General features: G+C 45.6%; 3 protein-coding genes across 3 annotated transcripts; 1 reads left to right on the top strand and 2 right to left on the bottom strand.

Annotated features, from left to right (window-relative positions):
• The first annotated feature begins 402 nt into the window (after positions 1-402).
• LOC144388977 (nicolin-1-like) lies at positions 403-5301 on the top strand. Its single transcript, XM_078092655.1, has 5 exons — positions 403-421; positions 3888-4001; positions 4397-4465; positions 4631-4735; positions 4837-5301. Exons 2-5 carry the CDS (start codon positions 3888-3890, stop codon positions 4876-4878), a joined length of 330 nt encoding a protein of 109 aa, XP_077948781.1. The 5' UTR covers positions 403-421; the 3' UTR covers positions 4879-5301.
• LOC120835781 (nuclear factor 7, brain) lies at positions 534-2572 on the bottom strand. Its single transcript, XM_078092653.1, has 2 exons — positions 2427-2572; positions 534-2350 (listed from the first exon to the last, which is right to left on the bottom strand). Exon 2 carries the CDS (start codon positions 2331-2333, stop codon positions 954-956), a length of 1380 nt encoding a protein of 459 aa, XP_077948779.1. The 5' UTR covers positions 2334-2350; positions 2427-2572; the 3' UTR covers positions 534-953.
• A 2870-nt stretch (positions 5302-8171) lies between the features above and the next one.
• LOC120813471 (zinc-binding protein A33-like) lies at positions 8172-10197 on the bottom strand. Its single transcript, XM_040169357.2, has 2 exons — positions 10057-10197; positions 8172-9980 (listed from the first exon to the last, which is right to left on the bottom strand). Exon 2 carries the CDS (start codon positions 9961-9963, stop codon positions 8578-8580), a length of 1386 nt encoding a protein of 461 aa, XP_040025291.2. The 5' UTR covers positions 9964-9980; positions 10057-10197; the 3' UTR covers positions 8172-8577.
• Between the last annotated feature and the right edge of the window lie 4494 nt (positions 10198-14691).

A 14691-nucleotide genomic window follows, 5' to 3' on the forward strand; every position in this document is an offset into this window, starting at 1 on the left:
GCCTATACAGCATGTTTTTTTTCACATTGAGAACTGACTTGTTTTCTAATCTACGCGTCACCAGGCGTTTTTCTTTCACAGCGCACGACCAGCGAACACAGAGCGCGCGACTACTACCCCCCCCCGTCGGTCCTCCTCGACCGGTCCGCGAAATATTGTCTGACATGAAACCGGTCCGTGAGGTAAGAAAGGTCCACAGCGTGTTTGTTTACACACCTCCTGGATCCTGATTGGTCGCTGCTGCAGCCGCAAGGCACTGATTGGATGCTCACAGACCGTAATACAGCGCAGATGAACATGATTCAGACTACGGCGTTTATATGTTCAACCATAGGAAACGTAGTCTGAGCTGTTTTAAAATTACACCAAGTTTATTTCGGATTATTCCAACGGAAGAATACAAGGCGCAGGGAACTTTGAGGTGCGTAAACGCTATTTCCAAAATTCCAGAGGTGCGTAAACGGCGTTTACGTGCGTTTACCCTCCACTAAAGCCCTGGTCTAATACATTACTATTACAATAGACACCTGCAGTTATTGATACATCTGTATTGTTATAATAAAACATGTACTTACATTTAAAATCATATGATTCAGATAAAAGAGGCAAACTGAACCAACGTGAAGATGAGAACCACTGAGTTCAAATAGAACACACACTCTTTGTTATGGATGAACGACTCACTGCGAGCTGTTAATGAAGATTATTATATAAGATTATCGAATCGAGCTGCTTCAACAAAAGTGTCATCAAAATGAAGACGTTGTAATAAAGTTTAAAGATAGAAACAAAAATAACGTTTTCAAACTTAATAACAAACATTTAAACAAATCAAAAATAATTAATAATTAAGATAAACTTTACTTTTGGTCATTTAACAGAATAACTGGAGCAGCTCGACATGTTAAAAAGAAACATCATGAAAACATTTATGATCTTCATCTCTATCTGCTCTAATCCAAAGTCACAAAGACCGTCAGAGGTGAGATCTTCACTTTATCTCCTGTGTGAAAGAATGGAAACATCCTCCCAGTGAAGGTGTGTGTGAAGGTGTGTATATGTGTGTTAGTATCAGGATCAGAGAAACGCAGCTTCCCTCCGTTCCAGTCCAGATGCACTCTGATCCTCTGAGGCTTCTTCTGCACAGAGAGATAAGTTGGTGGAGCTGGTGGTGACAATGCATAGTATTTATCTTTATACAACACTATTTCCAATATCCCAGACTGTACGTCTCCTTTCCTCTGGACAGACTCTGATGACACACCCAGAATCCAGCCTCTACCGTCTCCTACTTCAACATCCCAGCTGTGAGTCCCTGAGTTAAATCCCTCAGAGCCCAGAACAACACAGCGTTCATCAAACCTCTCTGGATTATCAGGAAGCTTCTGTCTCTCTCCTCGTCTCACGCTGGTCAGATCTTCAGACAGGATGAGTCCTGGATGAGCAGTGTTTGGGTCCAGAACCACAGGAGTGTAGGAGACCATCTCCTTCATCTTGCTCCAGATGTTGTAGGTCAGGTTGCCCAGGTGTTTGGCCTGGTCTATCAGAGCTCCTGATGGCAGCTGGTGGTCCTCCAGCAGGGGGCGCTGCTGGACTCTTTCCACTGCAGCCTTGTAGTGGTTCAGGAAGGAGACGTCTTCAGCTCTCAGCTGCTCCTCTGTGGCTCTGACTGTCTCTGAAAGAGCTGCTATCTCTCTGCTCAGAGGCTCCATCTTCTCCTCCATCATATGACTCTTCTGCTCCTCTTCCTCCCTCAGAGCGGAGATCCTGGCCTCCTCTTCCTCCTTTAGAAACCGGTGAAGCTTCTTAAACTGATCCTGAATCAGCCTCTCTGTGTCTCGGGCCTGGACCTTCATGTATGCTGCTGTTTGATCACACGTCACCTTAACTTGTTCAAGGAGCTTTAACTTCTCCTTTAAGGCCTCCAGAGGTTCCTGAAGGTTCTTCTTGTGTTCTACAGCAGCTTCATCGATGGGTCTGAATCTGTGGTTGGTGTGTTTCTGTGAATCTCTGCAGACGACACACACTGGCTGCAGATGGTCCAGACAGAAGAGTCTGAGCTTCTCAGAGTGCAGACTGCAGAGAGTCTCTGAAGCTCTCTGGTCTCTCTCCACTGAGAAGGACTCACACAGGTTCTTTAACACCAGGTTTGAAGGTGGTTCTGATCTTGAAGATCTTCTCCTACAAACTGGACACTCCTGAGCTTGTTTCTCTCTCCACCAGCTCTTCAGACAGACTTTACAGAAGCTGTGGCTACACGACAGAACAACAGGATCTCTGAAGACTTCCTGACAGACCGGACAGCAGAAATCCTCCTCGGATCTGGAAGCCATTTGGTCTCAAAGCGAAGCTGAAGACACAGAAAGTAGATCCGTCACGGCTTCCCTCCCTCTTCTACTAACTTCACTGTTTCTACTCAAACTCACCTTCAGTCTGTGGAGCGTTCGGTTGTAGTTTCCCTCTTTTCTCTCCTGTAGAATCAATCAGAGGACGTCGTTGGTTTCTTCTTACAATGAATTTGATCGTCTCTTGTCAGTCTGTGTGTCTCTCTTCAGCGAGAAGGAAAGATAAACAGCTCCTGGTTGGTCTCAGGTGAGTCAGGTGAGGGGAGGAGCTTTGTCACCTGTGAGGAAGGTTGTTGGTTGTCACACTGAGGTGTGTCCTGATTCCATTTGGATCCACAGGCTGATGCAACAGTCACGTGTTCAAATTTGAATGCAGGTGGAAGGAAGTGGAAGTTAAAATTTGCCTTTAATGGAGGACTATGGAGCATCAAGTGAAAGAGCTGAAGAGGAAAATAGTCAAAGAGCGATGTGATGTGCAGAAAAAGTGTTTTCATTTGTGAATCGTACTTCAATTTATTCGGGCTCCTCAAATGGTCAAACAGACCATAAAGAGGGGACGCTTCAGGACGAGCTCCACCTCTTCTAGAGTTTACACATCCCTCCTGTTGTGGATTAATTTATTCGCAGCTTTAACTATTTCCTAAGTCTCTGTCCCTCCTGTTCTGTCTCATGAGACCTTTGTCCCACTGCTGTCTCTACACCTCCTTAGTGTCATGATCACTCCTGTCTTTCCACATCTGTGCACCCTCGCCTGCTCGGCGTCTCACTGTGTGTCAGGGATAGCGGGGAGGTAGGACTCAGACGCAGAGTTCAAAAAAAGGGACTTTAATTGTCAAAAAGGTTAAAGCAAAAGGCCAAGGGGCAAAAACACACAGGAACCAGGGGAAAACCGGGAGACAGGAACTACAAAAATCCCCGACGAAAGACAAGGACATGCGTGGCAAAAGACAATGACGCGACAACAGACACACGGCTTAAATACACAGGGGAGGTGCAGGTGATTGGACACAGGTGGAAACTATTAGACGATCACAGGGGATGACGGGACAAGGCAGGAAGTGAAGTTACCCGGGGACACGAGTGGCAGAAAACTACAAAATACAACAGGAAGTGAACCACACCGTGACACTGTATCTGTGTGACGGCCTCCTGTTGGCTTCTCCTTTCCCTCCGTTAACTCATCTACCTGATATAGAAATATTTCTCTACCTACACAACACCCGTGAAATGATGATAACATGAGTATATTTTCCCTCGACAGCCCTGAATGTATTTTAATGTGAGTTGTGAGCGGGCCAAAGACAGGCTGTGATTGGTCCTGTCTGACGGGTCCGAGTGATGAAGACGTGTGTGAATGTGAGGTGATGGTCAGAGTTGCTCTACAGTGTTTAATCCCCTTGTTGTGTTGCTGTTGGTCTCGAGCTCATTTGTATGCAGACTAAGACTGATTGTGAGTCGCTTGTCCCGTCCTCATTGTATGTGACACTGCTTCTGTGCACGAGCTGCTCCTCATGATTCAGAACCTTGACGCCGTGTGACCAGATGCAGGTGGAGCCAGATCATGTGACCTCGGTGAGACTGATCCTGAGACAGCCGTCCTCGGCCTGGCTCACCTTCAGCCTGGAGCAGATCCAAATATTCCCCCAGGTGCCGCCGGTCAGTTCTGGCTTCATCTCTTGTTTGATAACTGAGAAGAACGAGTACTCACAACCTTTAGAAGTATTTTACATAAATGGTTTCATTTGGGGGGAGGCTTGTTCAGGGGTCAGCTGCCTGTAGGTCCTACTGTGTCAGTTAAACCTGCGTTCCCACTTAAGCTGAAGAACTCCAGAAGCAAATGATCTGATGACCAAATGGCAAAGCTGACGTATCAGAACAGCAACGCTCATAGAAGTAACACAAGCACATTGACTGACACACGTCCAGTGGTGCAGGTGGAGTCAGACGGGGAGAGCAGGTGGTGTCGTCTTCATTCAGCCAGCAGGGGACCAAAGGGAAGCTTCCTCCATCTGTGACTATAACCTTTGACTGTGAGCCATTTAAACCCCCAGAACCCAGAGAAGGAGGTTTCTGATTGGCTGTCTGACCTGACGCTGGGCGACCAGCACCCGGACCTGGAGGTGTGTGTGTGTGTGTGTGTGTGTGGTCAGTTGATAATCATTGTCGTATTGTCTGAAATAAGTTGGATTGGATATGTGAGGTGGGTGGACTCTGCTGTTGTCAATCTGCAGCAGTAAATAGTGAACAGTAATACACATGTTTGGTACTTCCTGTGGGTCTCCCAGGGCCTCCCGGACCCCCAGACTGTGTCATCCAGCCTCCAGCAGATGTGGGCTCTGACCGAGGTGATGCAGAGCAACCAGACCAGCGCCTCCATCGGACGGTATGATGTGAGTGTGACCGCCTGCTCCTCCTATAGCCTCATTTATTAATATATATACATATGTGTGTAGTCTTGCATAGAGACTCGAGGGCTGTTTCGTGTCTCCAGGTGGACGGGTGCTACGACATCAAGCTGCTCTCCCTGACGTGAGGCCTCCTGGCGCCGCGTGGGACTCGCTTTGTATGAAGAGCGACCGTCCCAGAGACGAACATGGACATAGTGTTGCGTGTTAGTTGCTGGAATTGCAATGCATGATGGGACATTTCCTGTGTAATGAGACAGTTGTAACATGCTCGGCACTACCAGGACATCCACATTAGAAATAACCAGAGCGTCACGCTCAGCTGTTATTCATTCATTCATTCTGCACTGACCTCATTGGACGAGCTCTCACGCTTCCTGTGTGTGGATCCTCACACGCTGGGATTTTCTTTAGGCTTTTTACTAAAATGTTCACTACATTTCCTCTACATGTTGTCATTTCTGATTCAAACCTCTTTGTTGCTGTTATTGTCGCGCAACATTTCTGTGTCGTCTGTGGTGGAAATAATAAATAAAGTTCTATGAATGTAATCCTGAACAGTCGCCTCTCTCAGACTATTATCCAACACACGCTGAGTAAAGAACGGGACTTTTCTCATTCACTCATCAGTGAGTGTGTGAAAATCAATGTCTTCATGTGGGAGACACTTTTAGCAATGGTGTTCAGAATAGAAAGTAAATTCTATACAATATGAAGAAGTGCAATTGTCCGTCCAAGCCTCCATGAGAGCGATGGACCGGTCCGATCTGGTGTCGGCTGACTTTACTACTTTAGGAAATCAATATTAAAGAAATAGAAGTTAATGTGCTGAATGTGCATAAAACGTAACATAGGACCACATAAGAGCTTCGTGGTGCGTAAGTGGAGCCGGATAGAATGTGGTACCAACTCACTACTTCATGCTTCCTCCACAACAAATGTCAGGGGCAGAAAATATCAAACTTTTGCCTTCATCAATTCCAAAATGTCGTTCACCGTGTCTCATGCTGCGTTCACACCACTGACACGTGCGCAGATACTACACGCTACTCTGAAGCTGTTATTTTAGTTGCAGAGAGAGAAACCCTGTGAGAGGCAACACTACTTTGGCTTCATACCATTAGAATCATACTCTGGTGGGTCGATGACGTGGAACGGACCTGCTCATAAAACCTCCATCTTATTTACTTATTGGTGGAGCTCACCTCTTCTCCCCGGTCTGGATGAGTGACCCTGAGGCAGCTTCCAGCACTCTGACCACAGAGCTGATGCTAATTCTACATTCTACACTAATTCTACATTCTACAGTAATTCTACATTCTACACTAATTCTACATTCTACAGTAATTCTACATTCTACACTAATTCTACATTCTACAGTAATTCTACATTCTACAGTAATTCTACATTCTACACTAGTTCTACTTTCTACTCTAATTCTACATTCTACAGTAATTCTACATTCTACACTAATTCTACACTAATTCTACAGTAATTCTACATTCTACACTAATTCTACACTAATTCTACATTCTACAGTAATTCTACATCCTACACTAATTCTACATTCTACACTAATTCTACATTCTACAGTAATTCTACATTCTACAGTAATTCTACATTCTACACTAGTTCTACATTCTACAGTAATTCTACATTCTACACTAGTTCTACATTCTACAGTAATTCTACATTCTACACTAATTCTACATTCTACAGTAATTCTACATTCTACAGTAATTCTACACTAATTCTACATCCTACACTAATTCTACATTCTACACTAATTCTACATCCTACACTAATTCTACATTCTACACTAATTCTACATTCTACAGTAATTCTACACTAATTCTACATTCTACACTAATTCTACATTCTACAGTAAGTCTACATTCTACAGTAATTCTACATTCTACAGTAAGTCTACATTCTACAGTAATTCTACATTCTACACTAGTTCTACATTCTACAGTAATTCTACATTCTACAGTAATTCTACCAACAAAAAAACGGCAGTTCCACACTACCCCCCCCCGGTTGAACCCACTCTCCTACCCCCCCTCAGCCGGACCATTTGCCCGACTACTGCACCCCCCCACCCCACTGAAGATGTAAACCTACGGGAAACGCTGCATCATCTTGCTTTAGTGTTCTGCAGCTTTGATGATACGAAGGAGGAAGAAGCTTCTGCTGAAAGAGCAACTGGAGCTTCAAATATCTGCAGGAGGTGAGTCAGTCAGGAAGGAAGAACACTACTCATCACTCAATGGGATACGAGTGTGGAACACATTAAATACAATACAGTCTAATACAGTGCTGTAGTGGTAAGATTAGAGGTGGGTAAACTCTGAATGTTGTGATCATACAGACCTCGACGCAATGTGAAGCAACGCAACACAAAGCGTCGCGACTCTGTAAGGCTGTCCTGGCTATATTGCATTATGTTATCAGTAAAAGTCATATACAATCAATGACAATGAATACATGTGTTATTAGTTTGTAGTCTATTAAATCTATGAAGACAGTGAAGAAAAATATGTCAACACAACACAACAAGACAATTGCAGATTAAGAACTATCTACATACGGAGTCTCCTTTTCACAGTAGTGCCCAGAGGGCCTCCTTGTCCTCCACGTCAGGTCCTGCCTTGCACAGAGGAGCCATGAACCATGAGCCATGGCTCCTCTGTGCTCCTCTCTCTATTGGACCTGGTGTTTCTCTCCCTGTGCTCTCTGCATCACTGCCTGTCCTCTCACTGCCTGAACAAATATGTTGAATTTAAGAGTAAACCAGTTAAGCAGCCTGTCAATTACACTGACAACATGAGTTAAAGGAACACTCATGTACTACTATGTCATCATAAATAGCCTATACAGCATGTTTTTTTTCACATTGAGAACTGACTTGTTTTCTAATCTACGCGTCACCAGGCGTTTTTCTTTCACAGCGCACGACCAGCGAACACAGAGCGCGCGACTACTACCCCCCCCCCCCCCCCTCCCCCTCCCCCGTCGGAGCTTCTCGACCAGTCCGCGAAATATTGTCTGACATGAAACCGGTCCGTGAGGTAAGAAAGGTCCACAGCGTGTTTGTTTACACACCTCCTGGATCCTGATTGGTCGCTGCTGCAGCCGCAAGGCGCTGATTGGATGCTCACAGACCGCAATACAGCGCAGATGAACATGATTCAGACTACGGCGTTTATATGTTCAACCATAGGAAACGTGGTCTGAGCTGTTTTAAAATTACACCAAGTTTATTTCGGATTATTCCAACGGAAGAATACAAGGCGCAGGGAACTTCGAGGTGCGTAAACGCTATTTCCAAAATTCCAGAGGTGCGTAAACGGCGTTTACGTGCGTTTACCCTCCACTACAGCCCTGGTCTAATACATTACTATTACAATGGACACGTGCAGTTATTGATACATCTGTATTGTTATAATAAAACATGTACTTACATTTAAAATCATATGATTCAGATAAAAGAGGCAAACTGAACCAACGTGAAGATGAGAACCACTGAGTTCAAATAGAACACACACTCTTTGTTATGGATGAACGACTCACTGCGAGCTGTTAATGAAGATTATTATATAAGATTATCGAATCGAGCTGCTTCAACAAAAGTGTCATCAAAATGAAGACGTTGTAATAAAGTTTAAAGATAGAAACAAAAATAACGTTTTCAAACTTAATAACAAAGATTTAAACAAATCAAAAATAATTAATAATCAAGATAAACTTTACTTTTGGTCATTTAACAGAATAACTGGAGCAGCTTGACATGTTAAAAAGAAACATCATGAAAACATTTATGATCTTCATCTATATCTGCTCTGTTCCAAAGTCACACAGACCTTCAGAGGTGAGATCTTCACTTTATCTCCTGTGCCAATGAATGGAAACATCCTCTCAGTGAAGGTGTGTGTGAAGGTGTGTATGTGTGTGTTAGTATCAGGATCAGAGAAACGCAGCTTCCCTCCGTTCCAGTCCAGATGCACTCTGATCCTCTGAGGCTTCTTCTGCACAGAGAGATCAGTGGGTGGAGCTGGTGGTGACCATGCTGAGTATTTATCTTTACAGAACCCTATTATCAATATCCCAGACTGTAAGCGTCCTTTCCTCGGGACAGACTCTGCTGACACACCCAGAGACCAGCATGTACCGTCTCCTACTTCAACATCCCAGCTGTGAGTCCCTGAGTTAAATCCCTCAGAGCCCAGAACAGACCAGCGTTCATCAAACCTCTCTGGATTATCAGGAAGCTTCTGTCTCTCTCCTCGTCTCCCGCTGGTCAGATCTTCAGACAGGATGAGTCGTGGATAAGCAGTGTTTGGATCCAGAACCACAGGAGTGTAGGAGACCATCTCTTTCATCTTGCTCCAGATGTTGTAGGTCAGGTTGCCCAGGTGTTTGGCCTGGTCTATCAGAGCTCCTGATGGCAGCTGGTGGTCCTCCAGCAGGGGGCGCTGCTGGACTCTTTCCACTGCAGCCTTGTAGTGGTTCAGGAAGGAGACGTCTTCAGCTCTCAGCTGCTCCTCTGTGGCTCTGACTGTGTCTGAAAGAGCTGCTATCTCTCTGCTCAGAGCCTCCATCTTCTCCTCCATCATCTGACTCTTCTGCTCCTCTTCCTCCCTCAGAGCGGAGATCCTGGCCTCCTCTTCCTCCTTTAGAAACCGGCGAAGCTTCTTAAACTGATCCTTAATCAGCCTCTCTGTGTCTCGGGCCTGGACCTTCATGTGTGCTGCTGTTTGATCACACGTCACTTTAACTTGTTCAAGGAGCTTTAACTTCTCCTTTAAGGCCTCCAGAGGTTCCTGAAGGTTCTTCTTGTGTTCTACAGCAGCTTCATCGATGGGTCTGAATCTGTGGTTGGTGTGTTTCTGTGAATCTCTGCAGACGAGACACACTGGCTGCAGATGGTCCAGACAGAAGAGTCTGAGCTTCTCAGAGTGCAGACTGCAGAGAGTCTCTGAAGCTCTCTCCAGTAAGAAGGCCTCACACAGGTTCTTTAACACCAGGTTACAAGGTGGATGTGACCCTGAAGATATTGTCCTACAAACTGGACACTCCTGAGCTTGTTTCTCTGTCCACCAGCTCTTCAGACAGACTTTACAGAAGCTGTGGCTACATGACAGAAGAACAGGGTTCTTGAAGACTTCCTGACAGATCGGACAGCAGAAATCCTCCTCGGATCTGGAAGCCATTTGGTCTCAAAGCGAAGCTGAAGACACAGAAAGTAGATCAGTCACGGCTTCCCTCCCTCTTCTACTAACTTCACTGTTTCTACTCAAACTCACCTTCAGTCTGTGGAGCGTTCGGTTGTAGTTTCCCTCTTTTCTCTCCTGTAGAATCAATCAGAGGACGTCGTTGGTTTCTTCTTACGATGAATTTGATCGTCTCTTGTCAGTCTGTGTGTCTCTCTTGGGCGAGAAGGAAAGAGAAACTGGTTGGTCTCAGGTGAGGGGAGGAGCTTTGTCACCTGTGAGGAATGTTGTTGGTTGACATGTCACACTGAGGTGTGTCCTGATTCCATTTGGATCCACAGGCTGATGCAACAGTCACGTGTTCAAATTTGAATGCAGGTTGAAGGAAGTGGAAGTTAAGATGTGCCTTTAATGGAGGACTATGGAGCATCAAGTGAAAGAGCTGAAGAGGAAAATAGTCAAAGAGCGATGTGATGTGCAGAAAAAGTGTTTTTATTTGTGTGAATACATCGTACGTCAATTTTTTCGGGCTCCTCACAGTTGCAGCTCTTTACAGATGAGTGCAGATGTACATAATTAGAAAAATGTTTTTTTTAAGACGACTAATTAAGACGAATAATCAGTCCCGAGCAGATTGATCACAGCGTGTCTGTTGACTGTGTGGGTTTATTCTCCGTCCCTTTAAAGGAGTGAGACGTCTTCTACGTGGGGACGCTCTTCGCCTCCTGCTGCGATGATGTCACACAGGTGGCGAGTTAATGCTGAGCTGCATCAAAGAAGGACGCCATGCGGCAGCGGACGCCCCATTGGCTCTGAAGGAAAAAGCAGTTTGGTTCAGCAGTCTAACGTGCACACTCCTCCATCTTTGGGCTCGAGGTGGAAGATCTCAAGTGGCAGGTAAAAGTGAACGTCTTCTTCTGTAAGTCCGGAGTGTGTCTTCGTGTGTCCCCGTCTTCTTTAACTTCTTAAATGCTTGGGCATGACCTGTATGTGTGTCTCCTGTTTGCAAACATTAAATGTCCTGTTTTGATGATTTTACACCGGTGTCGAGTGATCATTTTCCAATAATCTGATAATTAATGTGTCCTTGCTGTTACTACGACAGTAGAGCGACACCAGAGGCCCACTAGATGGAGCTGCTGCTCCACCCGCCCCCAGCGTCCTCCTCATGTCTGAACCATCTTTGAGGGATAAACTCTGTCCTCTGATCACCATAATCAGAAGTGATGCTGGAATGTCCCATAAAGCAGAGAAGGTGCGTGATGAGAGACACTGAGTCTCATGGAAACCACTCTGGACCAAAATCCAATTTCCAGAGCACTGATGGACTGTCAGAGCGATGCTAATTGCCCCCCCCCCCACCCCATGTCCCACCCCCCTCCCCTCAGTTGGACAGAAGAAAGACTGGCAATCAAAGTCACACTCATTACTGTCCACTCCCTTCAGATGGCTTTTCGGCCCTTTAGGAGCAGCCGAGCGGTAACACGTTATGTGAGGGGCTGAACCCCCTCGGAGGATGATGGGGGGGGGTCCGTGCGGCGTGCGTCGTGCCTTTACCCACCTGCAGGAACGTTCTGCTGCTGTGAGATGCATGAAGGCAGCACAGAGAACAAGGAGAAGCAGCTGAAGCCTTTTCAATGTGTACAAACGATTTACCACTTTGCAACAAACAGGAACACGAAAGTGAAGCAGGAGGAGCGACGGGTTTCCAGTCTGAGCCTTCAGACGGTGTGCTGAACCTGCTGGGGGGAGAACCACGACCTGCACGGCCGGTACGGTGGAGATGAACCCATCACACGCTCAACGCACAGAGGAGCGACTACGTCATTGTGTTGCTGTGCAGGATTGTGTGTTTCCTCCAAACCGACGAGCAGCGCGTTGTCGACTCGTTCTGACAGCTGATCGCACTTTGTGTTGATCCTAAGACGTCGTTGTCGACACGTGACAGCCGAGTGTGTCGTTTTATTCAGTTGTACATCCAGTTTGTGTCTGTTGAAGGCTGATGGAAGCACAACGCCGTCTCTTCAGATGGAACGTACTGTTACCTCGTCTTTTGTAATAATGTGCGTTTACTCGAAACATCTCGGAGGCCATAATGTACTTTTTCGTGCTCCACAATAACGTATCCAAACACAAGGGGCCTTATAATATAAATACCCCCCCACAGCAGTAAAGGTAGAGAGAAGTATTTCTGGATGTCTGACCACGTGGACCATATTTGATGGATCAGTGGACCCCCCCCCTCCAAAAGAACAAGATGTCCTTTCTTGTCTCTAGTGTCTCACTGATAAGTATTGTTGACACTGTTATGGACAGTTCACCTGGTTCCAGTGACCAGGTGCTGGGGGGGGGGGGGGGGGGGCGTGCAGTCGGGGTCGCAACCTCTTCTTTTTATTGAAACCACTGAATGGTTTTAGCTGCATTTACGTCAAGAAGCTCCTCATATTCCGAGCGGATTCCATTGAGTCCTTATGTTCGTAGCTGTTAGTTAAACAGGTTCATCTTGTTCAAGCAGAACTACGAACAGTTATCCACAAAAAATACACTCAATTACAAAATCAGACAATCAAATACAAAAAAGTTTGCTAAAGACGGACGGACCTTGACTAGTTTCTGAGTGATCGTCATTAGGAAGTCACACGGCTCCACTAGCAGAGAATCACTCATTTGGTTACAAAACAATTGTGTATCAGAAAAAAAACATGTGGATGCATTGACAGAAAAACATGTTTTTCTTCTCTTCAGAACGAGAAGCTGTCATTAATAATTGGGTCCTATTATCGTCCTGTGCTGCACAAAAGCTTGTTATTTAGATGCAGATTGACTTGAGAATAATACGGTGGAGATATTTGATACCACGAATGTCAAGGTTAATAATACGCCTCTTCACCATCTGCAAAACACGGAGGGATGGCAGGCTTCATCAAGGGGGGGGGGAAGCATACGTTGGTACACAATTGATGATGCAATGAATGCCAGAGAAGAGTCTGAGTGGGTCCTCATTGTTAAGGACTTTCAGACACTGCAAAGTCTGCATTCAGAGAAAGAGAAGACATGTGGATCCATGAAAATACTTCACCTTTAATGGACTTCTATAGCAATTTTGCAGAAAAGGTCCCGGAGAATCGTCAGCGCGCTCTGACGCGCTTTGAGTCCATCGATCTCCGGCTGCAGACCTTATTGAGGCTCCTCAGGACGCACGAGAGGAATACAGAGAGGATTCATCTGCTGAAGAGCGGCAGCGAGACGCAGCAAAGTCGTTTGAGGCGAAAGGCCGCGAGAGGCAGCTCGGCACTCAGAGGATGAATTGTTGAAATGACGGTTGAGCAGCATCTCGTTGAATAAAAGATGGACACCAGGACGCGTCAGGAGAAGTTTAGATCACGTGAACAGAGATATCAGGTAATCATGTGTTTGGTTAACACTGTCGCTGTCTGCCTTCTGTGTGTACAGAAGCAGCACGCGGGTCCGTCCAGCAAACGTTACGTAGCACAGCAATGCTAATGCAAGTTAGCGTAAAGCTCCTTGTGGCTCTCCTGCAAACGAGTGTCACCACCACACAACGTTTGGACCGGCTACAGATCCCCCGAACCGGCCTGAACATCTGGAACACCTGGATCCAGCCGGGCGATGCCCCCCTGCTCTTCAGCTCTAGGTTGTCACTCAATGCTGATTGGTCAGCGGCACAGAGGAGCTCTTCAGCCTCAGTGTGGGAACCTCTCCGCTCCGTCCCATGAAGATGGTCCCAGGTGCCGCGGCCCCGCAGCTCTATCGGCCCCGGTGTGGATTTCATCCCAGAAGGCAAACACACTGGAATCATATTAAGGGAACAAATTGTATAATTAGACGTCAGGCGGGGAGAGAAATGACATTATTCTCATTATTCTCCCAGGATGGTGTTTAGCATAAGTTGTTTATGCATTTAGAGGGATGACCCAGTAGACACTTGATTTAGGGAAAACTATTAATTTTAATGTTGACTGACACAAATAAGCATTTGTTTTAATTTACAGGCTGCCACAGAGGTGCAGGATTTTGGTATTTGAATTTTTTCACAATTCTTGTGATCATCTTTTAAAAAAATGGGTTACTTTTCTAAACAATTATTAGCGATTACCATTGAATTCAGTTGAGACATTCATGGTTCCCAGAGGATGAATCCCTTTGATACCGAAGTTTGATAAAATGTAGTTCATAAATCAGGTGGACACCTTAATGGGTCCAACACTTTGGTTTATAACCAAACACCTCCAGTAATGTATGTAATGTAATGTAAAGTAATGTATTTCACATCAGCTTCTATCAGCGTTGATGCCTCCTCTGGGGATGTGACATGACGGACATTTAGCAGTTAAAAGCAGCACCAGTGAATCGACCTCATGGAAACTCTGGTCGCTCCTTTAACTCGTCTCACACACATAGATGATACAGACATCGGTCCCACTCAGAGGAATTTGGTACTTTCATATTAGAAGTCAAGACTTTAGACAACAAAACTGAAAAAAGTGTGTTTTTGGACAGACTATGTTGTCAACCTGAGACGTGTCTCGCTGTATCATTGTATTATTTATACTTTTTTAAACCGGAACTAGCGGGAGAGACAAAGACTGCTTTCCAAAATTGGACCCAATGAGCCACACCCACTCTAAACCACGAGCGCCAGGTGAAGACAAAGCTCTGCGAGATCTCCATGGACCCTTTGGAGCTGCATTGGAAGTCGTTCCATCG

This window comes from Gasterosteus aculeatus, chromosome 17, assembly GCF_964276395.1.
Source record: "Gasterosteus aculeatus chromosome 17, fGasAcu3.hap1.1, whole genome shotgun sequence".
In the NCBI taxonomy this organism is placed as follows: domain Eukaryota; kingdom Metazoa; phylum Chordata; class Actinopteri; order Perciformes; family Gasterosteidae; genus Gasterosteus; species Gasterosteus aculeatus.

Bases quoted from the DNA above. Each gene is read 5' to 3' on its own strand.
- LOC144388977 (XM_078092655.1), top strand. From the start codon at position 3,888: ATGCAGGTGGAGCCAGATCATGTGACCTCGGTGAGACTGATCCTGAGA. The intron at 4,002-4,396 runs GTCAGTTCTGGC...TTAAACCCCCAG, and splicing joins TATTCCCCCAGGTGCCGCCG to AACCCAGAGAAGGAGGTTTC. The intron at 4,736-4,836 runs GTGAGTGTGACC...TCGTGTCTCCAG, and splicing joins CCTCCATCGGACGGTATGAT to GTGGACGGGTGCTACGACAT.
- LOC120813471 (XM_040169357.2), bottom strand. From the start codon at position 9,963: ATGGCTTCCAGATCCGAGGAGGATTTCTGCTGTCCGATCTGTCAGGAA.
- LOC120835781 (XM_078092653.1), bottom strand. From the start codon at position 2,333: ATGGCTTCCAGATCCGAGGAGGATTTCTGCTGTCCGGTCTGTCAGGAA.